Source organism: Heterodontus francisci, chromosome 42, assembly GCF_036365525.1.
Source record: "Heterodontus francisci isolate sHetFra1 chromosome 42, sHetFra1.hap1, whole genome shotgun sequence".
NCBI lineage: Eukaryota > Metazoa > Chordata > Chondrichthyes > Heterodontiformes > Heterodontidae > Heterodontus > Heterodontus francisci.
The window spans coordinates 21,764,670-21,788,869 of record NC_090412.1 but is presented as its reverse complement, the minus strand read 5'-3'; the positions used below and the strand labels follow the sequence as shown (position 1 = coordinate 21,788,869).

The 24,200-nt window shown below is 44.9% G+C and overlaps 2 protein-coding genes across 5 annotated transcripts in view; one reads left to right on the top strand and one right to left on the bottom strand.

Moving 5' to 3' along the window:
- LOC137355517 (F-box/LRR-repeat protein 15-like) overlaps positions 1-9,904 on the bottom strand; it is a 62,133-nt gene extending 52,229 nt beyond the window's left edge. Inside the window, exons 1-4 of one of the 3 annotated variants that reach the window (XM_068020748.1) lie at positions 9,702-9,904; positions 5,959-6,118; positions 3,777-4,279; positions 2,406-2,696 (exon numbers count right to left, since the gene is read on the bottom strand). In XM_068020748.1, the coding sequence (XP_067876849.1) occupies positions 2,507-2,696; positions 3,777-4,279; positions 5,959-6,118; positions 9,702-9,889 (1,041 nt within the window). In that variant the 5' untranslated portion in view covers positions 9,890-9,904 and the 3' untranslated portion in view covers positions 2,406-2,506. Of the gene's footprint in view, positions 1-2,405; positions 2,697-3,776; positions 4,280-5,958; positions 6,119-9,701 lie in introns of those variants that run through there. The other 2 variants (XM_068020749.1, XM_068020750.1) reach the window with 2 other exon arrangements.
- LOC137355519 (glutathione peroxidase 3-like) overlaps positions 1-24,200 on the top strand; it is a 58,489-nt gene extending 34,289 nt beyond the window's left edge. Inside the window, exons 1-5 of one of the 2 annotated variants that reach the window (XM_068020752.1) lie at positions 9,791-9,977; positions 15,930-16,023; positions 17,056-17,186; positions 18,905-19,035; positions 23,929-24,200. In XM_068020752.1, the coding sequence (XP_067876853.1) occupies positions 9,966-9,977; positions 15,930-16,023; positions 17,056-17,186; positions 18,905-19,035; positions 23,929-23,998 (438 nt within the window). In that variant the 5' untranslated portion in view covers positions 9,791-9,965 and the 3' untranslated portion in view covers positions 23,999-24,200. Of the gene's footprint in view, positions 1-9,790; positions 9,978-15,929; positions 16,024-17,055; positions 17,187-18,904; positions 19,036-23,928 lie in introns of those variants that run through there. The other variant, XM_068020753.1, reaches the window with a different exon arrangement.

The following is a 24,200-nucleotide window of genomic DNA, read 5'->3' as shown; positions in this document are numbered from 1 at the left end:
ACCGACAGTGCAGCTCCCCCTCAATGCTACACTGAGGTTTCAGCCGAGATTCTGTCTTTTAGTAGAATGGGGCTTGGACCCACAACCTTCTGTAGCAAGAGGCTAACAACTGGGAAATAAAAACAAATAGGTTTGTGTACTTTAGTGCTAAAATATCTGTGCAATAAATTTAAGTAGGGATATTCATGTCAGAACCACTGCATAGGCAAAATATGCACCTGTCTTCCAGAGAGGGTGCAGAGGAGATTTACTAGAATGGTACCAGTGATGAGGGTCTTTAACTGATGTGGAGAGACTAGAGAAGCAGGGATTGTCCTCCTCTGAGCAGATAAGGTCAGGGGAGATTTAATGGGTTAAGTTTCAGGTGTGTGACCTTTCATGGAGTTCTGAAGAAAGGTCACAGGCCTCTCTCCACAGATGCTGCCAGACCTGCTGAGTATTTCCAGCACTTTGTTTTTATTTCAGATTTCCAGCATCTGCACTATTTTGTTTATATTTGAGATTTAATGAGAGGTTTTTATAGAGTAAATGAGGAACTATTTCCACTGACAGTATTTTTGTAACTAGAGGACATCAATTTAAGATAATTAGCAAAAAGAACCAGAGGGGAGATTAAGAGGAATGTTTTTAACGCAGCAAGTTATGATCTGGAATGCACTGCCTGAAAGGGTAATGGAAGCAGATGCAATAGTAACTTTCAAAATGGAACTGATATATTTGGGGAAAAAAAGAAATTTGCAGGGCTATGGATAAAGAGCAGGGGAGTGGGACTAATTGGCTAGTTCTTTCAAAGAGCTGGTACAGGGATGATGGCCCAAATGGCAGCCACCTGTGTAGTATGATTCTATGAGTTGGTATCAAAATTGGCCTTACAAGCCTGCAAAGAAAAAAAACTAGTTGGAGCTCACAAGTTACTTGGTGCATCTCTGGGCCAGTCCTGGGCTACAGTAATGTTGGCCGTGCTGTGCGCAGTTTTGTGCACCCCATTATGGAAACAATGTTGATTTACTAGGATAGTACCAGGGATCAGTTATCACAAACCTGAGCTAGAACTGTTTTCAAATGAAGCAGGGAAGTTGATTGGCAAGTTTTAAAAGGGTAATGAAATATTTCCTGATGAATTTAGAATTAATATTCAAGGTATAAAGGGGAAGTAATTTCTTTTATGAAAAGGTACATGCATTGCTACAAGTGGCTTTTGAAGCTCATCTCAGTTCTAACTCTGATCTCATCAAGCCTGCTGATAAAGGAGGCAGGAGGACCTCTACCTGGCTGCGGCTGAATGCCAACTCTCTGACCTCCCTCTGGACCATGACTCTACTACCAAAATCATTGCCCAAGCTGTTAATTACACATCTCTTCTGGTGATCTTCCCGCCTCCAACCTCAGTTCTGTAGCCATGCACAGTTTGTTTCTGCCTTCACAATTCAAAAAAAAAAGTGTTTTGGTAGAATAATCATTTTAACTTGCTCCTGTCCCACTGAATGATTTCCTCATATCTTGACTCTCCCCACCTCCACCCACCCACCCCCCAACAACATGTCCAGCCTCTACCCACCTACAGAGATGTCTCCTCTGCCACTTTCATGATTTCAGATTCTGCAGCCCCAGTCATCTTTTCACTGTGGACATCCAGTCCTCACTAAGGCAGCCTGTGGGCTCTCCACTTCCTTGTACAGTGGTTCAACCAGTCCCCATCTGCTGCCACCCTCTTCACCCTGGCCAAACTTCCCACTGTGAACAACTCCAGATTAAAATGTGTTACATGAACCTGTCTTTTTGCAGGATAGGTTGAACACACTTTATTCCAGGCCCACTCAGGCCTCCTCCCTGACTACCCTGTCCATTGCATTGGTCACTGTGTTCAAATTCGAGAATTTCATTAACTTGGCTTCCAATTACCAACCTCGCCTTCACCTGATCCATCTCTGACATAGCTTTCTAATACAAGCTGACTGATTGTCACAGTTATTTAGATTAAACCCTGCTTTCTGTAAAGACTCCATCTCTGTTGCCTCTACCTTCCAAACCAGAACTTCTGAAATGTCCTATTTCCTTAGACGTATCTGAATAACGGCTGCAACTCTTCTCTCTCAAATGGAATAAAGCAGACCACTTGGAACTGTTGTAAGATCAGTCAGACTGACAGGACAGTTGATTCACCATTAATGTTAATGCTTTCACAGTTCTGTAAGTACTCTGCCTTACCCCCACCACTGCAGCAGTGCACAACATGGCCACTCATCATTTCACAGTAGCAAAAATCATCTAAAAAGGGACTTGGCCCTGGTTATTCTCCACCCTGGCAACCCAGACTCGAGCAGCCTATCAGTTACTGGGCTTGACTCATTCCAATATCGCAATGAGTGATTGCAATGTAGTTTGACAAAGGATTAGCAGTTCACTGCTGAAATATTATACCATCTACTTTAATCTAAGTTTACATAAGTGTTGAGTGCGTGTGCGTTGGGAGAGACAGGGAACTAGTTTACTGGAACAGTTCTGTTCAAATCTGGAGGTTGATAAATGGAGCAAAACCCACAACATCCTGCAGAAGGACAAGTGCCCGCTGGAGGGGCGGCTGTACGTCAATGTCCACTCCCTTCTTTCGCAGAATTTCTAAACTCCCTTCAGTGATGTTATGACAGTGGTTCACTTTCAGTGAGTGGAGTTTCGTGCAATATTCTGCAACCGTCCTGGAAAACACAATGAGTTGGAATTCTTTTCTAGTAGACACAGCATGTCGCTAATATGTATTATAAAGCGCTTCACGGCCATTTAAATCTTTTGAAATGAAAGGTGATAAGAAAAGTATTTTCCATATCTAAATGTTGTTCATTTGCAAACACTTTTACCTGTCTTTCATTGCATCTTGAGAATGTTGAATAAATGTAACAAGGAAACTTTTGCCTTGTCTTAATTTAAGCAGGAAGCAGAGACAGGGTCTGAAGGATTTCTTGTTCTTCCCCTTGCCCCTAAATGCAAATGACTCGAGAAGGAATACAATTCTGGAGAGGAACCCCCCAAGACAGTAATTATTGTGGTCGGGCCTGATCCTGCCCAAGAGCAATTTCGACTAGGAGTTCTTGATTAACCTTCAACACTGGATGCTTTTTTTTCTTTTCTCTCCCTCCCAACCCGGGAACACAAACTGACTGTCGCGCCCCAATAGCATCCTGGCTGACCCCCATTGGCACAAGCCTACAAACCTCCCACTCTGTCGCCTTAATACCACATGACATGCTACATTCATCCAAAGCCATTAGATGAGCCTAGTTTCATTTTTTTTTTTAAAGTACATTTAGTTCAAGAAAATAAATAATGCAGTTTTCAAGGTAGTTGCCCTGAGAAGCTGGCGGTTTGATACAAGTGAGTGGCTTGGTAGGCCACCCAGCGGGCAGGCGAGAGTTAACCATACTGGTGTGGGACTGGAATCACATATAGGCCAGACCAGGTATGGACAGCAGGTTTCCTTCCCCAAGGGATGTTAGTGAACCAGTTGGATTTTAATGATGATCCAACAACTATATGGTCATTTTCTACTGACAAGTTTTTTTTTATTTCCAAATTATTTTTAACTTAATTCAAATGGCCAAAGTGGGATTTGAACTTTCATTGTCCTGATTATGAATTCAGGTTTCTAGATAACTAGTCCAGTTACAACCACTAGACCACCATCTTTACCAGAAGTACGTTGCAGACCCTCAACTGTTTACGAGGGACACGTTAAAAAAAAACGCCTGGAATATTTGACAGTCGCGGCCTGTGCTCTTTACCTCATACACTCATTCCTGAGCCGGAGACAGCCAGTTAGATCCAGGTGTTCAAGCTCAGTGCACTGTTTAGCCACCTCCTGCACCGAGCTATCGCTGAGGTTTGCGTTGATCGCCAGGGACAGTGACCTGATCTTTCGACACTTCCGGACCAGATAACAGACGGCTTCGTCGTTCAGCTGCTTGCAGGCGGTCAGGTCGACCAACAGCAGCCGGCCGCAGTGATCGGCCAGGCTCCGCAAGGAGAGGGGATCCACCCAGTCGCACTGCCTGAGAGAAAGGTGCTGCAGGTTGGGGCAGCTCAGGGACAAGGCCACCAGCGACCGTCTGCTTAGACCTCGGCAGCCTGTGATGTCAACCTTCTCCAAGTGATGATTTTGGCCAATCACCGGCAAGAGCTCACTGTCTGTCAGCCAATCGGAGCAGCTGTGGACGATCAGGTGGTGCAGCACTGTGTTGTCTTTCAGTATTTTGCAAAATGCGTGTTGAGGGATGGCAGTCCCGACCTGAACTCAAACCAGAGAAAGAATGAAATGAGTAAAGATTATTTCCAATGCTTTTATTTCTCTGTCTCTATGCACCATTCCAAACTCCTCCAGTTAGCCGCTGGTTACCCAAGTGACGTGCATAGAATCTACAACTCAAACAGGCCATTCGGCCCAACTGGTCTATGCTGGTGTTTATACACCATACAAGCCTCCTCCCACCCTACTTCATCTTATCCTATCAGCATATCTGTCTATTTCTTTCTCCCCCATCTATTTATCCAGCTTCCCCTTAAATGGCTAAAGATCCCCCTCCCCTGGTTCACCAGATCAGAAAATTGCAGTACCGGGGGAAATCCAGGACCTAACACCCCAGGATGCCATGGGAAATCTGCAGCTTGCAGCCAGCTCCGCCCATCTGTTCTCATTTGTGACGAGTTGTGTAAAGCTGAGACTCTAAATTACTTTTGGCAGTTAACAAGTTCCAAACGCTGTTCAGTATTCATAAGGGTTAATCTACACTGTTTCATTTCAGTGGTGTATACCACTGGCAAAACACAGGGTTGCCTTGATAAAACTGTAATCCCATTTTATGAGAGCTTAGACAAGTGAATATCTTTTCAAGTGAATTCACTTTTCAGTGAATATTTTTCCTGTGTGATTAATTCTTCTCTAATTCTTTCAGCCTCTGCACTCCCAACAGTTATTTGCAATTACTAAGGGAGTATATCTATACACTGTCCTGGAATTGGGCGGTAGGAAGGCCTGAATACTGACGGTATCTCCACACTCATTACACAGCCAGTCCAGGCTATCCTGTAGCCAGGACAAGGAACAGCTCGGAATACAGGCTATTCTCCCACAATAATCCCCAGCTAGTATAGATTGATGGGTTGACAGATGGGACGTTCTGTGGTATTCTCCAGAGGGGCAAGTGTGCCTGGCAATAGAGGTGTGCAAAGGAAACCCGATGAGAGCCTGAATTCCAGACCCGGAAGTCCAACCCGACCCCGACACGTCGTCGGGAAGCGTCGAGGTCGGGTCGGGTGGCAGGTCTTTACTTCAGTATGTGGGTAAAGGCCTGCTACCCGACTTGACCCCGACGGTATGTGTCGGGTTCGGGTCAGTCGGGTTGGGCTTCTGGATCCAGCATTCGGACTTGGGTCGGGTTTCCTTTGCACACCCTTACCTGGCTAAACCTTTACCACTATTCCCTTAACCTGAAGCAAACCTAATAACAGAGACAAACACCCACCTTGTCAACTCTAACTCTAACCCCATAATCCAATCAACTGGCGGACTAAAATTATCACCAGACACCAAAAAAACGATGGCTGGGGACAAGAGGAGAAAGGAAAAAGCCTACCATTTCTTCAAGTGACAATACCCACCCTTCCCAGGTATCACAGCCCCGATTATAAAATCTTTGAATCTGACAGCCCTCCATACTCCATTTGGCTCATTGTGCTTGTGCCAGCTCTTTGAAACATCAATCCAGTTAGTCTCACCCCTCTGCTCTTTTTCTATCACTCTGCAAATATTTCCTTTTCTAGTTTTATATCCAGTTCCTTTTTGAATGTTGCTCCATGCCCCCACCCTGCCTTTTCAGGCAGCGCATTCCAGATTAATAACACCAGCCTATTGCCGATTCACAGGCGGTGGAGGGAGGCACAATGTCCCTGGCTGCTCCAGTGTGTTACCTGCGAGGTGTCCAGAGTGTGGCAGTTTGCCAGGTAGACCTGGATCAAGCTATGGAACTGTTTGCTGACCCGTTGCAGGCAGACCAGCTGGCACAGTGGGAGGTGGCATAGGATGTGGGGAACCAGAACATCCTCCCAGGGCAGCTCCAGAAGCTGGCACCTAGGGTGAAAGAAAGAGAATTTTAAGAATGAAACAGACACACTGATGGCCAGATGGAGGCCTGGGTTCCCATTAGAATCCAATCAAGAAAGAACTTGTTATTTATATAAAGTGCCCTGCATGTCCACAGGATGCCCCAAAGTGCTTCACAGCCAATGAACTACTTCCCTGAAGCCCAGTCAAAATTACAAACAGCGCTGAAACAGGTGATCAGTTTAACCTGTTTTTATTAGTGGTATTGGTTTGGGAAGGAGGTTGCCCAGGACAGTGGGATAGAACTCTCAGCTCCATGTGCCATGGCGTATCTAAATGAGCAGACAAGCTTCAGTTTACCATCTGAGTCAAAAACGCATCAAAGGCTTCAGATGCTTTATATGTAAAACTGAATGCCTGGGATTGAGGCAAAGGCTGGATCCTAAGCAACAGCTCTGTACAATATTTTTCCTAATTTTATGTACAGTGTAACAGCAATTGACCTTATTTAGTCCAACCACCAGCAGCCCTCATGTACCCTGCCCCAAGCATCCACGTGACCATAAGGTGCGTCATCAGGCTGATCAACCATGGGAGGTGTCACAGCTTTGCCAACAGTTGGTCTCAGGATCCTTGGTAGGAAGAGCAGGGTATCCACCCAATTACTGCCCAGTAGGAAGGGTATCCACTGCCAATGATGCCCTCTAATTGAACAGTGTGCCAGCAATCACTGTCCAGACTCAGTCATAGAGTTATTTACAGCACAGAGGGAGGCCATTCGGCCCGAGTCCATGAAGGCTCTCCACTCCCTGGTTCGATCCCCGTAGCCTTGCAAGTCTATTTCTCAGTGGCACAGATGCTCGTTTCTCACTATTCAGTTCACAACGGCAGTCTTCATGCCTCTCTTCACACCACCTCCCACTACCCTGTTAACTCTGGATCTCAGTCCGCTCCCCCGAGTGCCCTTCCTAGAGAGTCTCAATCACTCGACTTCCTACCTGCTGCTGCTCTGGACCTCTGAACCCCAACACAAGAGAAACATTCCTGATCCCAGAAAACTGTTGCAAGAATTCTTACCATAGCCCACAATGCCAAGCAGAAACAGGTAGGAACTGGGAGTGGTGGGGGCTGCCTGAGCAACAACAGGGGCAGGGAGATGCTCAAAATGGCACAGCCTGAAGCAATGTTGGTAATCAGGAATATAAACACAAAATGCTAACTAGCTGGCAAGTGTAAGGTGTTGAGTGGAGTCCCTCAGACCTCAGCTGGACATAATGATGATGTCAAGCCCAGTTATAAAATACACTTCACTATAAGCTTGTTTTACTGACACTTACAAACAGACAGGATTAAAGGAGAAACATTGCCACAGAGAGATTTCCGGCAGGCATGAGTCCTGCAACATTATTAGTGTTTGCCCAGCAGTTGATTTAGCTGCCACTTTGGTTGTAACATGAACATTTACCTGTTTAGAAAATGTAAACACGAGAGCAAAGGTAAGAAAGATGAGGACACAAACGGTTGAATCACTGTAGCAAAATATGATCAGCTGCTTCGAGAGTCATTAGCATCAAGAGAGCCAAGAGAAAGCAAGGCTATCTTCATTAGAGCAGGATGGTTCAGAAATCTTAGAGAGGCATTCAAGATTGGGAGGGTTTGACAAAGCAAATTGAGAAAAATTTGTCAGTGAGTTGGTTGCTAGAGGACCAATTTAAAATCACCCCCAAAAGGACAAATGGGGGGGGGGGTTTGGAGAATTTGTTTTTAAGCACAGACTGCTGTTAGGACATGGGCTGCCCTACCAGAAACAGTACAGCAGGAGAATCCATAATGGATTTTCAAAGGAAAATGGAGAAATGTTTTGAAAACTAAAGATTTAAAAGGATATGGGAAACGGAACGATGGGAAATGGTTCTTTTAGCCATTACATGCCTTATAACACTAGGTGTAATCAGGTGCCATCACATCATCATTCTCACCATGGAGCAGACAGATATGTTCTATTGTAAAATGCCCTTTACCTGGTGGAGTTCACTTAATCCCATCAGACATACATGTGCACATGTAGATCAGACTGGTTTCTAAGATCACCTAGGCGTGCCACTTAGTTACACGCTAGACTGCTGGCTTTTCAGCAGACTTGTCTAGAAATTCTAAAATATAGACCGGGTACCAAAAGTCCAATTTTCTCCACAAGATTTGCAAATATTTTGTTCATTTTCATCGGTGACAAACTTGATCCCACCACTGCCGCTTATTTGTTAGTGACCTAAAATCATGAGCACACTGTCTCTTTGCTGTGGCTTCGTGGGTCCTGTTGGAGCGTTTAATCCTGTCACTCAGTATTGCACTCAAGTGGACAGCCTAGTTAAAACCCGCCTTTGTTTTGAACACCAACTACAGTTGACATCTTTGCCAAAAACAGCCCCGTTGCTGGCTGGTTCTGCGGGTGCTGACTCTCCATGTGTGCCTTCAAGGGGGAGCTGGACTGATTCAAGGCTAAGGAAGATTTTACATCATTTAGAAGGTATGTGGATTGACAGATGACATAGCTTGGTGAATGTGATCTTCTGAACCAGTTTCAATCACCTGAGCGGGTTGGAGAGAAATTTTCCAGAATTTTCTCCCCCTTATTGGTCCTGAGTATTTTCACCTCTCCCAGATTACCTGGCTGCAGGGGGGAGTGTAGGAAGTGTCTCGTTATGGTACCCAAGGCACCATGTGTGTGGGCAGGTTTGATCAGTTTTCAGCCATCCTCATACACACATTGACGTGTCCACTGTGTCTTTGCAGCATTTGTTGTCTGAAGTTCAGACGTTCAGTTTCCACCACCACAAACCCGCCCTCCTCCCAAAAAAACCCCGTCCGCCTCACCCTTTCTATAAACCAGCTAATCATAGGGGAAAGAAGATTCCTATTGAAAGGGTAGATTAACATTTTTAATTTGTCATTTCCAAAAGGCCGATGGAGCGAGAAAGCACAGGCAGAGTAAGAGAAGAGGTACGATTCCCCCCTGACCCCCACACACAGGGAAGGGTTGGGACAGGGAACCTCCCCAACAGAAAAGATTGGGTGAGGCACCTGCATCCCCCCTGGGCGGGGGAAAGAGAATGAGGTGGGACACTCCCCCCCCAGGGAAGGGATGGGGTGGGCCACTCTCCCCCCACCTCAGGGGATGGGGTGGGAAACTTCCCCCCCAAGAGGAGATGGGGTGAGACACTCCCCCCCCCCCCCCAAAGAGGGGATGGTGTGGGCCACTCCCCCCCACCCACCACAGGGGATGGGGTGGGACACTCCCCCCACCAAAGATTGGATGGGGTGGGCCACTCCACCCCCCACAGGAGGGGATGGGGTGGAACACTCCACCCACCCCCCACCGGAGACCGCAGGGGATGTTGTGGAAAACTCCACCCCCCCCCCCCCATGAGGGGATGGGGTGGAACACTCCACCCACCCCCCCCCCCCCCCACCGGAGGGGATGGGGTGGTCCTTCTCCGCTCCGCGGGCCTGTCATGGCTGAGCGGGGTGATGCAGGGACACAGTTTGCTGCTCAGACCCATCCTGTCTCAGCCTAACCCGCTCGGAGGCTGCAGCGCCCGCGGCTCCTCACCTGCTGCTCTCACCTGTCTCCATGACACTCACCCGCCTCTTCTCATCCCTCCACTTCCGCCGGTGCCACCGCCTTTCCGGTCCGCCCGAGTCGACTTCAGCTTCCCCCGGCCGGCCGGCACGGGAATGGCGGTTTCCCGCTGCGTGTGTGTGAATTCCTCGCCCTTCACCTCGGAGTGAAATCCTCATCCTTTAGCACTGAATGAAAGTTGCTCAGGTTTAAGAAAAATATGTGAAAACAGTGGCACATGTGGGTTGGATTATAATGAGCATAAATGTACGTTATTACAATATTTTCATCAGTTTCAAAAGTTAGTTTCTGTGATTTAACTAACATTTAGCCTTCAACCACTATCACCATAGTCAGATTACTGTTTGTGGAATCTTGCTGTCTGCAAATTGGCTTGTCGCATTTCCTACATTTTGACAGTGAACACATCTCTAAATTACCTCATTGGCTGTCATCCTAAAAAAAATGGACACAGCTGAGATCACCCCTACTCTTCTACAAAATGGCCATGGGATCTTTTACATCCATCTGAGACAGCGGACAGGGCCTTGGTTTAACAGCTTATCCAAAAGGCAGCACCTCCGACAGTGCAGCACTCCCTCAGTACTGCACTGGATTATGTGCTCAAGTCTCTGGCATGGGACTTTAAACCACCCCCCAACATTTTAACTCAAGGGTAAGACTGACGACACATTGAAAGCTAGTCTCAGTAATGGTGCCATGAAACATAATCGATTGTCGTAAAAACCCATCAAGTTCACTAATGTCCTTAGGGGAGGAAATCTGCTGTCCTTATCTGGTCTGGCCTACTTAGGAATCATAGAAAGTTTAAGGCACAGAAAGAGGCCACTTGGCCCATCGTGTCTGTGCCGGCCGAAAAACAATCCACCAATTCTAATCCCACCTTCCAGCATTTGATCCGTAGCCCTGCAGATTACAGCACTTGAGGTGCATATCCAGATTCCTTTTGAATGAGTTAAGGGTTTCTGCCTTAACCACCCTTTCAGGCAATGAGTTCCAGACCCCCCCACCATCCTCTGGGTGAAAAGGTTTTTCCTCATCTCCCCTCTAATTTTTCTACCAAACTTTAAATCTATGCCCCCACGTTACTGACCTCTCTGCTGAGGTGAATAGACCCTTCACCTCCATTCCATCCAGGCCGCTCAAAATTTTATACATTTCAATCATATCTCCCCTCAGCCTTCTCTGTTCCAAGGAGAACAACCCCAGCCTATCAAATATTTTCTCATAGCTGCATTTTTCCAGTCCTGGCAACATCCTCGTAAATCTCCTCTGTACCCTGTCTAGTGCAATTACATCCTTTCTAATTTGAGGTGACCAGAACTGCACACAGTACTCAAATTGTGGCCTAACCAATGAGTTATACAGTTCCAGCATAACCTCCCTGGTATATTCTATACCTCGGCTAATAAAGGAAAGGATTCCATATGCCTCCTTAACCACCTTATCGACATGTTCCGGCTACCTTCAGGGATCTGTGGACATTCAATCCAAGGTGCCTCACTTCCTCTACACTTCTCAGTATTTCCCCATTAATCGTGTATTCCTTTGCCTTGTTTGACCTCCCCAAATGCATCACCTCACACTTCTCCAGGTTGAATTCTATTTGCCACTTTTATGCCCATCTGACCAGGCCATCAATATCATCCTACAGCCTACAGCTATCCTCCTCGCTATCTACCACACGGCCAATCTTTGTGTCATCCGCAAGCTTCTTGATCATGCTCCTACATTTACATCCAAATCGTTAATATATGCCACAAAAAGCAGGAGACCCAGTACTGAGCCCTGCGGAACGCCACTGGAAACTGCCCTCCAGTCGCTGAAACACCCGTTAAAAATTACGCTCTTTTTCCTGCCACTGAGACAATTTTGTATCCACCCTGTTGCATTTTTCTGGATCCCATGGGATTTTATTTTTCTAACCAGTCTTCCATGTGGGACCTTGTCAAAAGCCTTGCTAAAATCCATGTAGACCACATCAACGGCACTACCCTCATCTATCCTCTTTGTTACTTCTTCCAAAAATTCGATCAAGTTGGTCAAACAAGATCTTTCCTTAACAAATGCATGCTGACTATCCTTGATTAACCTGCGCCTTTCTAAATGACAGTTTATCCTGTCTGTCAGAATAGATTCCAATAATTTGCCCACTACTGAGGTTAGACTGACTGGCCTGTAATTATTCGCTCTGTCCCTCGCTTCCTTTTTAAACAGAGGTACAACGTTAGCAGTTATCCAATCTTCCTGTACCACACCTGTATCCAGTGAGGACTGGAAAATGATGGTCAGACCCTCTGCTATTTCCTCTCTTGCTTCTTTTGTCAGTCTGGGGTACATTTCATCCGGCCCTGGAGATCAAATTTCAAGGATGCTAATCCCATTAATACTTCCTTTCTCCCTAAGTTTACCACATCCAATACTTTACATCCCTCTTCCTTAACTACATTATCTGCATCGTCCTCCTCTTTTATGTAGACAGACACAAAGTATTCATTAAGAACCATATCAACACCCCCGCCCCTCCCCCCCCTATACATAGGTTCCCTTTTTGGTCTTTTATGGGCCCTACTCTCTCCTTAGTTATCCTCTTATTCTTAATGTATTGATAAAACATCTTTGGGTTCACCTTGATTTTGCTTGCCAATATTCTTTCATGCCCTCTCTGCGCTTTCCTAATTTCCTTTTTGATTTCACCCCTCCACTTTCTACACTCCTGTCAGCTTTCTGTAGTATTGAGTTCTCGGTGTCGGACGTAAGCTTTCCTTTTCTGCCTTATCTTATCCTGTAGGCTCCTTTACATCCATGGGGCTCTAGATTTGGCCGTCTCACCCTTTTTCTTTGTGAGAATATGTTTACTCTGAATCTCTTGAATGTCCCCTTTGAATGTCTCCCACTGTTATAATACTGATTTACCTTCAAGCAGCTGTTTCCAGTCCACTTTTGCTACATCACTCCTCAGTTTAGTAAAATTGGCCTTGTCCCAATTGAGATCTCTAACTCCTGTTCTATCTCTGTCCTTTGCTATAATTATGTTGAAACTGACTGAATTATGATCACTACCACCAAAATGCTCTCCCACTGCCGCTCCTTCCATCTGCCCATCTTCATTTCCTAAAACTAAGTCTAAAACGGTGTCCTCTCTTGTTGGACTTGCTATGTACTGGGCAAAAATGTTCTCCTGACTGCACCTCAAGAATTCTGCTCCCTCAGTTCCTTTCACACTAAAACTATCCCAATTAATATTGGGGTTGTTAAAATCCCCTACTATTACTGCCCTATTGTTCTTGCACTTCTCAGAGATTTGCCTACATATCTGCTCATCTAGCTCCCTCTGACTGTTTGGGCGTCTATAGTACACTCCCAGCAGTGTGATTGTCCCTTTTTGTTCCTTAGCTCGATCCAAATGGCCTCATTTCATGAACCTTCCAACATATCATCCCTCCTCACAGCTGTAATAGTTTCCTTGACCAAAATTGCCACTCCCCCTCCTTTCTTATCCCCCTCCCTATAGCTTCTGAAAACCCTGTAACCAGGAACATTGAGCTGCCAATCCTGTCCCTCCTTAAGCCATGTTTTTGTAATAGCTATGATATCATACTGCCATGTGTCTATCTGTGCCCTCAGCTCATCTGCTTTATTTGCTATACTCCTTACATTGAAATAGATACCCTTGAGCACTGCCAAACTTTTTTTAATTTTCTAACCTTTATTTCCTCTGTCTTCCAGACTCATCCATTAATTTTCTGCCTTCCATTTTCATTTCTGATTTTGTCCCAACTGAGTCTACCCTCAGGTCCCCATCCCCCTGCCAAACTAGTTTAAACCCTCCCCAACAGCACTAGCAAAATGTCCCGCACGGAACTCAGTCCCGGCTCTGTTCAGGTGCACCCGTCTGGCCTGTACAGGTCCCATCTCCCCCAGAGCCAGTCCCAATGTCCCAGGAATCTAAAGCCCTCCCTCCTGCACCATCTTTCCAACCACGTATTCATCTATCTTATCCTTCTATTTCTATACTCACTTGCACGTGGCACTGGGAGTAATCTGGAGATTACTACTTTTGAGGTCCTGCTTGCTAATTTCTTACCTAGCTCCCTAAATTCTGACTGCAGGACCACATCCCTCTTTCTATCTATGTCGTTGGTTCCAATGTGGACCACGACTGCTGGCTGTTCACACTCCCCCTTCAGGTTGCTCTGAAATCGCTCAGTGACATCCTTGACCCTGCCATGTGAGCCCAGACCCACAGCAATGTGGTTGACTCTTAACTGCCCTCTGAAATGGCCTAGCAAGCCACTCAGTTCAAGGGCAATTAAGGATGGGCAACAGATGCTGGCCTAGCCCACATTCCATGAAAAGAATTATAAAAAATGAATTTATTTTGTTTATGTGAATGGGTTAATCAACATTGGGTCAGAGGGTGAATGAGACAAATGAGTGTCAGCTGAAATGCTGAGTTAGCAGTAGAGAAAGGCTAAGGCAGCAGTTTCTGAGAACAAAGAGCTGGAATATTCTGGGACATCCTGGTGTTGACATTGATGGTTCATTGTAGACACACAGATATGTGCCATTGGCCATCAAATTCCAGACTTATTACCCCAAACTGCAAATTCTGACAATAGCAACATGAGTAGCAGGGACAGGGACAGGACTTGAGGCAAACTGTTTTCCAAAAGAAGATTTTTTTTTAATGATGAATATATTCTAAAATCCATTGGCAAGCTTATTGATGAGGAAGGCAGATGTCTGAAGTTTTGGCTGTTATGGTATTTTTCTCACAAAGAGAGGAGGATCGCAGGGCAGTGTACATCCACAGCATTTAAGCTATTTTACAGATTGACTTTGTTTAAAATAAACTCAAAGTCGCTGTGTTTTGGACAGGGAATTACCAGTCCCTCCTGAGGAAGCTGACCCCCTGCAGGGATTCATTATTGGAAACTCTCTTCTATCTCAGCTGAGTAGCCATTACTGATGGTGAGCCAATGAGTGTCTGCAGGCTATTCGACCACGGGGTGGGGGGGTCTCACATCTGCCTGCAATGCTCTCCTCACATCCTGCCCCTGATAACAAGTGTCATGTACCAGGTGAACGGGGACCCTAATCTTTACCTGCATCCTTCGAGAATGCTACATTTCTGGATTTGCTGTAATTGGGAATGTGTCCTGTCTATCTGTTGCAATGGATGGGTAAAGACACCATGGCATTATTTGAAGAAGTGCTGAGAGTTTACCTAATGCAGAACCAAATTGGCTGCTCATTCGTGTCCTTGTAGATTGTGGGATGACATTGCACGATTGCTACACATTGCTTCAATAACAGTGTCTGCATTTTAAAGTAATTAATCGGAAGTGAAAGGCTTTGGCCATTTCTAAGATGTGACAAGATGTTTTGGAAATGCAAGTCACTCTCTCTTCTTGACTTTCAGCACTCTTTTCTCTTCCTGATTCACATAAATAAAATTGCTTTATACAAGAGCCAAAGATTATTCACTGAAATGTATGCACCAGGACAGAGTGATGAGTGTGCAGGAAGCTCAGACAATCGCAGTACAATAGCAGATCTATGGAGGTGCTGAGGCAGAATAATCAGTGGCCACTGAATGATGGTGAACTGGGGATGGTGCATGGGGTGATGTGGGGGGAGTGCAGGGAGAGACAGGCAGAAAAAGCTCATGAGTTATTCGCACTCCTGATGATGTCTCTATCGGACTGCTCCCGGCCACTTTCTGCCCAGGAAGCGCCAGCTTCTTCTGTGTATGATTTTACAGTTCAGGCACTGGATGGATCCCTCGCGTCTCTGCGACAGTATCAGGGAAAGATCCTGCTGGTTAGCAACGTGGCAACATTTTGAGGGTCAACGATACTGCAGGTAAAGAGCCTGTCTGTTGTCCAATATCAAGGATGATTCTGTACTTCAATGGAATGTTCCATCAGAACAAAATGAAATCAGGATTAAGGAATAAAACTACTTTCTCAGGTTTCTATCACTTCTCAAAATCTGTTTCAAAGTATTCAGCACTAAAAGAAGGTTCCAGCTTGAAAAATAATATATGGATGAATGATAAATGGATGAGTGATACATTGTTGAGTAATTGCTAGATTTAGTACTATTATGGCACCAATGCATTTGGATAAGGTTGAACAAGTGACTTTACCGAGCTCAATTCCCCTGATTATTTTTCTATTCTCTATTCAACAGTATCACAAACTGAATGCACTGATGGATAAACTCTCCCAATCCTCATTCACTGTTTTGGGTTTCCCCTGTAACCAGTTTGGACAGCAGGATCCAGGTGAGAAGGAATGATCATTCTTCAAATTTAGGGTGCTTTAAATTGACCTGACAATACAAGTTGCACAGAGGTATTAGTAAATTGCCAAAGACACTGCCAACAGTCTGCTGATGAATAGAAGTCTTTTACATGTTCACAGTGGCGACAGAGTTGCAAGAAAGATTTACTGCAACTAGCACCAAAACACTGCCAACGTTGGCCAGAGCCTGCAACCATATTGTGACTGTTGACATAGGAAAATTGAATGGTAAATGTTGACACAAAAACATAACCAAAAATCGTAACAACAAGAAGTAAAGTTTTGGAATGGGAAGTATAAACTGGTAATGTAATGGTTATGTTACTGGACTAATAATCCAGCGAATGAAAGTTTTGTCCCACCTTGGCAGTTTGAGAATATGAATTGCGTTTTAAAAAAAAACTGGTATCTGTAAAAGTGACCATGACGCTGTCGGATTTTCTTAAAAACCCAACTGGTTCACTAACCTACTTTAGGGAAGGAAACCTACTGTCCTTACCTGGTCTGGTTTATATGTGACTCCAGACCCACAGCAATGTGGTTGATTCTTAACTGCCCCGACATGGCTTAGCAAGTGCAAATCATTCAGCTGCATCAAAACCACTTTCAGTGGTTCAAGACGGCAAGCCACCATCTTCCCAGGGCAACTAGGGATGGGCAATATCTTGCCAGTGACGGCCACATCCCAGTGAATTAAAAAGGAAGTGCCTGCTCTATACAAGATTTTCACATAATATTTAGATATACAGTATTGAATAGAGTATTTAGCATGCAAATACATCACAGCCGAGTGGCCTACTCCTGCTCCTACTTCTTATGTTCTTATGTAAATACTGCATAGCCCAGCCCAGTACTGGAGTCACCCTTCAGCTTGTAACTCTGAAATGTCTCATACTTCTAACATATTATCTTATCAGCAATTAAAAGTCTTTGTGATGAGCTGTTAATGCATGTCTGTAACACTTAAAGCATCAACTCTGTGCTCATATCTATGCTGAAATGTTTCTTTTTAGAGAAAGATGATGAAACTCTGAATGTTCTCAAGTTTGTCCGTCCAGGGGGGAACTTTGTTCCTAAGTTTCCCATATTTGGCAAGATTGAAGTGAATGGTGAAAAAGAGCATCCTCTCTACACATTTCTGAAGGTCTGTGTTATTGAGAATTTGTGCCACACATTAGTGACAGTTAGTGTCAATGGCCACTGGTGCTATACATTACTGATGGCTATTGTGTTGTTTATGGTTAGTAACATGTTACTGGTGATCAGCTTCTCTGAGCATGCTCGCTGCATGTTACAATTTACGATGACAGGGAGCAAAAGACTAGCTGTTCCATCAAAGCCTGCCCAACATTCATGATGTCTGAAGCATCATGACTAAACATTTCCTCCACCCCAGCCTCTAATCTTCCCAACCCCAGCAGCCATGAAATCTCCGGGGAGAGTCCCATTCACAGAGTCCCATCCCATGACACCAAGTCCCATTCACCTATCATCCCTGTGCTCACTGACCTACATTGGCTCGCACTCAAGCATCGATTTTAAAACTCACATCGCTTCTTCCTCGCTCTGTGATCTCCTTCAGCCTCATACTCTCTGAGATATCTGCACTCCTCTAATTCTGACCTCTTGAACATCCCCGATTTTAATCGTTCCACCGTCAGTGGCCGTGCCTTTTGAAAGCTTCCTCTTTGAAACAAGCTTTTGGTCATATACCCTAATATCACTGTATGTGGCTCGGTGTCTAATTTTGCTTCTTAACGCTCCTGTGAAGCGCCTTGGGACTTTAAAGACACTATATAAATACAAGCTGTTATTGTTTAGTCAAAAAGGGGAAGGAAATGTGGAAAATCTGAAATCTGTTCCTAATGGTTACTGTCTCGGAGTTTGCTCAATGATGGCCAGTGTCATGTTGTGCATAATTGGCGACATGCTGTTGATTGCCAAGAGTTATACGATGATCAGTGTTACTAATGATTAGTGCCTCTCTTCACGTCTCAGCGTTCTGTCTGCATGTTGCTCAAGCTGCGTCTCTACTCACTCTCCATGCATATTGTTCAGGAAGAGTGGCAGTGAAGAGGAAAGTCACTCTCTAAACTCACCTCACAGGTAGGCAGCCCATGGTCTGCTGTCAGTGTTGCCACCTAGTGTACAAAATCATGCATGCATGTGCCATGCTCTGGCACAGCACATTGGTACACCAACATGGCATGGCGCCAACCCACCTTCAAAGCTTTCCTTTTGCAGCTGAGCATTATTTCGAAGCTCCCTGTCGAAGGTGTAGAGTGGGCCATGATCCCACACTAGTTTACAGAATTGTGCCAGCCTCCCTTTCAAATGAGTTCTGTGGACACTGTCCGTGTAATTCTGACCCAGTCCTAATTCAGTTCCTAAAAACACTTCACTAAATACATTCAAGCAAAGAGTGACTCCCTTTCTCCATGGCTCAGTGGTAGCACTGAGTCTGAAGGTTGTGAGTTCAAGTCTCACTCCAGAGACTTGAGCACAAAATCTAGGCTGATGCTTTAGTGCAGTAGTGAGGGAGTGCTGCACTGTCGGAGGTGCCGTCTTTCAAATCTGAGCTGGATGTAAATGATCCTATGGCACTGTTTTGTACAAAAGCGGTGGAGTTATACCCAATGTCCTGGCCAATATTTATCCCTCAATCAACATCATAAAAACAGATTATCTGGTCATTACATTATTGCTGTATATGGGAGCTTGCTGTGCGCAAATTGGCTACCGTGTTCTTACAACAGTGACCACACTTCAAAACTAGTTCATTGACTTTCAAGTGCTTGGGGACATCTTGAGGTTGTCAAAGACATTATAGAAATGCAAGTTATCTTTTTTTTTTAAATGTAGGATTCGTGCCCCTTTGTGAATCCTATCATTGGTGACCCAATGAGGTTGCACTGGTCACCCTTAAAAGTGAGCGACATTCGCTGGAACTTTGAGAAGTTCTTGGTTGATGTAGATGGACAACCATATAAAAGGTAAAGCACGCGTTAGTGTAAATGGACAACTGAGATACTTTATGCTTATCGTACAACCAGTGAAGTAATGAGATGGGCCAAGGTACACCACACGTGTGAAGGTCTTTGGACTCCACTTCAAATCTTCAGTAAAAGGAAAAAAAATTGTTAATTTATCAGAAGCTCAATATTCAATGTGCAAGCGACTCTTAGAACATAAGAAATAGGAGCAGGAGTAGGCCATTTGGCCCTTCGAGCCTTGTCTGTCATTCAGTATTATCATAGCTGATCTTCTAGCTCAGCTTCACCTTCCCATCCTATCTCCATATTCCTTGATTCTCTCAGTGCCCAAAAATCTATTGATCTCTGTCTTGAATATACTCAACGACTGATCATCCAGAGCTCTCTGAGGTCAAGAATTTCAAAGATTCACAACCCTCTGCGCGAAAAAATTTCCCATCATCTCAGTTCTAAATGGCTGACTCCTTAATCTGAGGCTGTGACCCTGTGTTCTAGATTCTCCAGCCAGGAGAAACATTCCCAGCATCTACCCTGTCAAGCCCCATAAGAATTTCATATATTTCAATGAGATCACCTCTCATTCTTCTAAATTTAAGAGAATATCGGCTGAGTCTACTCAATCTCTCCTCATAGGACAATCTCGTCATCCCAGGAACCATCCTGGTGAATCTTCACTGCATTCCCTCCAGGGCAAATATATTCTTCCTTAGATAAGGAGACCAAAACTGTACACAATACTGCAGTTGTGGTCTCGACGAGGCTCTAGATAATTATTGTAACACCTCTTTACTCTTATACTCCAATCCCTTTGTAATGAAGGCCATACCATTGGGCTTCCTAATTGCTTGCTGCATATGCATGTTAACTTTCTGTGATTCATGTACAAGGACACCCAGGTCCTTCTGAATACCAACATTTCCTAGTCTCTCTATTGAAAAAAAAAATCTGCTTTTCTATCTTTCTATCCAAAGTTGATAACTTCACATTTCTCAACATTATATTCCATGTTCTTTCGCACTCTTTTAATTTATCTAAATCCTTTTGCAGCCTCTGTACATGCTCCTCACAGCTTTCCCGCCTAACTTTGTATCATCAGCAAACTTGGATACAATACGTTGGACCCCCCCCCTCATCTAAGTCATTGCTGTGGATTGTAAATAAGTGTAATACTGGAACAGGAAAATCTCACATTTGATTCCTGAGCTGTGCTAAGTCGCCTGTTTTCAGTGGTAGCAATAAACTGACCCTAGTTTCCTAAAACAACAGAGGAGAAATAAAAACCAACCAAGTCTGCGGCTCAGGGTCACTGTACAGTGATCACAGCTGGAGGGTGCACCTCTGACACTCGAGTGCTGTACTGAGGAAGTGCTGCACTGTTGGAGGTGCTGTCTTTTGGATGAGATATTAGGCTGAGGCCCTGTTTGCCTCTTAGGTGGACATAAAACATCTCATGGCACTATTTCAACGAAGGGCAAAGGAATTCATCCTGGTGTCCTGGTCAATAGTTATCCCTCAACCAACATTACGACAAAAAAAACAGATTATCTGGTCTTTATCACTTTTCTGTTTATGGGAGCTTGCTGTGTGTAAATTGGCTGCTGCATTTTTTGCATTACAACAAGTGACTACACTTCAAAAGTATTTAATTGGCTGTAAAGTGCTTTGGGGTGTCCTAAGGTCATGAAAGGCGCTACATAAATGCAAGTTCTTTCTTTTTATGTGGATGTCAGTTGAGAAAGCAGAGGCCTGTGATGCCATCAATACTTGGATAGTCTGCTTCTGCTCACTGTTTGGACTGAAGAATAGCCACTGGGTGGAGCCAGATCCCAGCATGAATCTGCATGGGGCAATCTTAATAAAATTCCCATTGTTCGCAAGTTCTACGGAATAGGCTGGTCTTAGCTTTGTTGTTGGTACTCTCATTTTCCCTCTCTCCTTCATTATCGAAGTCACTTACGTCTGATTATGTTGTGATGCATCTTATAGCCAGGAGGAGGCCATTCAGCCCCTTGAGCCTATTCTGCTATTCAATTAGATCATGGCCGATCTGTATTTTAACACCATTTCCTCTCCTTGTTTCCATCTTCTTTGATACCCTTACCCAACAAGGATCTAGCAATAAAAACAGAAAGTGCTAGAAATACTCAGCAGGTCTGGCAGTATCTGTGGAGAGAGAAGAAGGTCTGTGACCTTTCATTAGAACTGGCAAAGGTTAGAAATATATTCAGTTTTAAGCAAGTGAAGTGGGGGGGGGGGGGGGGGAGTGGTTGGGGAAGAGAACAAAAGGGAAGGTGTGTGATAGGCAGAGGGCAGGAGAGATTAAATGACAAATATGTCACGGGACAAAGGCAAAGAGAGTGTTAATGATTGTGTGAAAGACAAAGCATTCGTTCAGAGACAGTGTTAATGGCAGAATAATGAACAACTCTGTCCAAAACACAACACGAAAAACCAAGTTTAAGACAGGCACATGGTTAAAAAATAGAATAAAATAAAATAATTTTTAAAAATGTCAAAAAGCCTGCCATGCTTTAAAATTGTTGAACTCAATGTTGAGTCCGCAAGGCTGTAGAGTGCCTGATCGAAAGATGAGGTGCTGCTCCTCGAGCTTGCGTAGATATTCACTGGAACACTGCAGCAGGCCAAAGACTGAAATGTGGACATGGGAGCAGGGTGCTGAGTTGAAATGGCAAGCAACTAGAAGCTTGGGAGTCATGCTTGCGGACTGAGCAGAGGTGTTCCGCAAAGCGGTCACCCAATCTGCGTTTGGTCTCCCCAATGTAGAGGAGACCACATTGTGAACAGCGAATACAGTATACTAAATTGAAAGAAGTACAAGTAAATTGCTGCTTCACCTGAAAGGAGTGTTTGGGGCCTTGGATGGTGAGGAGAGAGGAAGTAAAAGGGCAGGTATTACACCTCCTGCGATTGCATAGGAAGGGGACAAGGTGTCGGGGTAATGGAGGAGTGGTTCAGGATTTCGCGGAGGGAACAATCCCTTCGGAATGCTGATGGGGAGGGGAGGGGAAGGGAAGATGTGTTTGGTGATGGCATCACGCTGGAGGTGGCAGAAATGGCGGAGGATGATCCTTTGAATGTGTAGGCTGGTGGGGTGGAAAGTGAAAACAAGGGGAACCTAGTCGCGGTTCTGGGAGGGAGGGGAAGGGGTGAGGATAGAAGTGCAGGAAACAGGTCGGACACGGTCGTGGGCCCTTTCAACCACAGCATGGGGGAATCCTCGGTTGAGGAAAAGGAAAACACATCAGAAGCGCTGTTGTGGAAGGTTGCATCATCGGAGACGAAGAAACTGGGAGAATGGGATGGAGTCCTTACAGGAGGCAGGGTGTGAGGAGATATAGTCAAGGTAGCTGTGAGAGTCGATGGGCTTATAATGAATATTAGTAGACAGCCTATCACCAGAGATGGAGACAGAGAAGTTGAGAAAGAGAAGGGAAGTGTCAGAGATGGATCATGTAAAGGTGAGAGAATGGTGGAAATTGGAAGCAAAGTTGATGAAGTTTTCCAGTTCGGGGCGGGAACGGGAAGCGGCACCGATACAGTCATCAATGTGTTGGGGGAGGGGGCCTGAGTAGGACTGGAACAAGGAATGTTTGACATATCCCACAAAAAGCCAGGCATAACTAGGACCCATGCAGGTACCCATAGCAACACTTTTTATTTGAAGGAAGTTAGTGGAGCTGAAGGAGAAAAAAATGTAAAAGCCAGTCATGCTCAGAAATTGTTGAGCTCATGGGTTGACTCCTGAAGGCTATAGAGTGCCTAACTGAAAGATGAGGTGCTGCTCCTCGAGTTTCCTGGCCCTAACTGCCTCCTCTTCACTATGGACGTCCAATCTCTGTACAGCTCGATCTCCCACCAGGACGGTTTGAGGGCTCTCTTCTTCTTGCTTGAACAGAGGCCCAACCACTCCCCATCCACCACCACCCTCCTCCACCTGGCTGAACTTGTTCTCACATTGATTATTTTATTTTATTTTTTTAACCATGTGCCTACCTTAAACTTGGTTTTTCATGTTGTGCTTTTGGACAGAGCTGTTCATTATTCTGCCATTAACACTCTCTCTGAACTAATGCTTTGTCTTTCACCACAACCATTAACACTCCCTTTGCCTTTGTCCCGTAACATTTGCCATTTAATCTCTCCTGCCCTCTGCCCCATCACACACCATCCCTTTTGTTCTCTTCCCCACCAACCCCCTCACCCTTCACTTGCTTAAAACCTAAAACATTTCTAACCTTTGCCAGATTGGAGGGTGGCAAATGTAACCCCACTGTTTAAAAAAGGAGGGAGAAAAAACAGGGAACTTCAGACCAGTTAGCCTTACATCAGTAGTGGGGAAAATGCTAGAGTCTAGTATAAAGGATGTGATAGCAGAACACCTAGAAAGCATAAATGGGATTGGACAAAGTCAGCATGGGTTTACGAAAGGGAAGTCATGCTTAACAATCTACTGGAGTTTTTTGAGGATGTAACTAGTAGAATAGATAAGGGAGAACTAGTGGATGTGGTGTATTTGGATTTTCAGAAGGCTTTTGATAAGGTCCCACGTAAGAGGTTAGTGTGCAGAATTAAAGCACATGGCATTGGGGGTAATATACTGGCATGGATTGAGAATTGGCTGACAGACAGGAAATAGAGAGGAGGAATAAACGGGTCTTTTTCCGGGTGGCAGGCAGTGATTAGTGGGCTACCGCAGGGATCAGTGCTTGGGCCCCAGCTATTCACAATATATATTAATGATTTTCACTACCCTTTGTGTGAAGAAGTGCTTCCTGTGACATTGCCCCTGAACAGCTTAGCTCTAATTTTAAGTTTATGGATCCTTGTGCTGGGCTCACAGTTACCAATCACCTATTTGGTCTCCGTTTATAGGTACGATCTTAGTACACCGTTCGATATTATCGAGGACGATATTATGACCCTGCAGCACCTGAAGGGCTGAGTTCCGATTAAGTATTGAAGGGAACTGTTTGAAAGCGGAAACTTACTTGCTGAATGGAGACAGGATGAAGAATGTTGAGGAAACTGCTGAATCAGTAGCTCATCTGTTCTGATTGTGGTGGGGAATGAAACACTCTGGATTTAGTGTATTCAACCAGGATGTGCTACCTCACCAGTTTCCAGGAAAGTTTCTCACACAATAA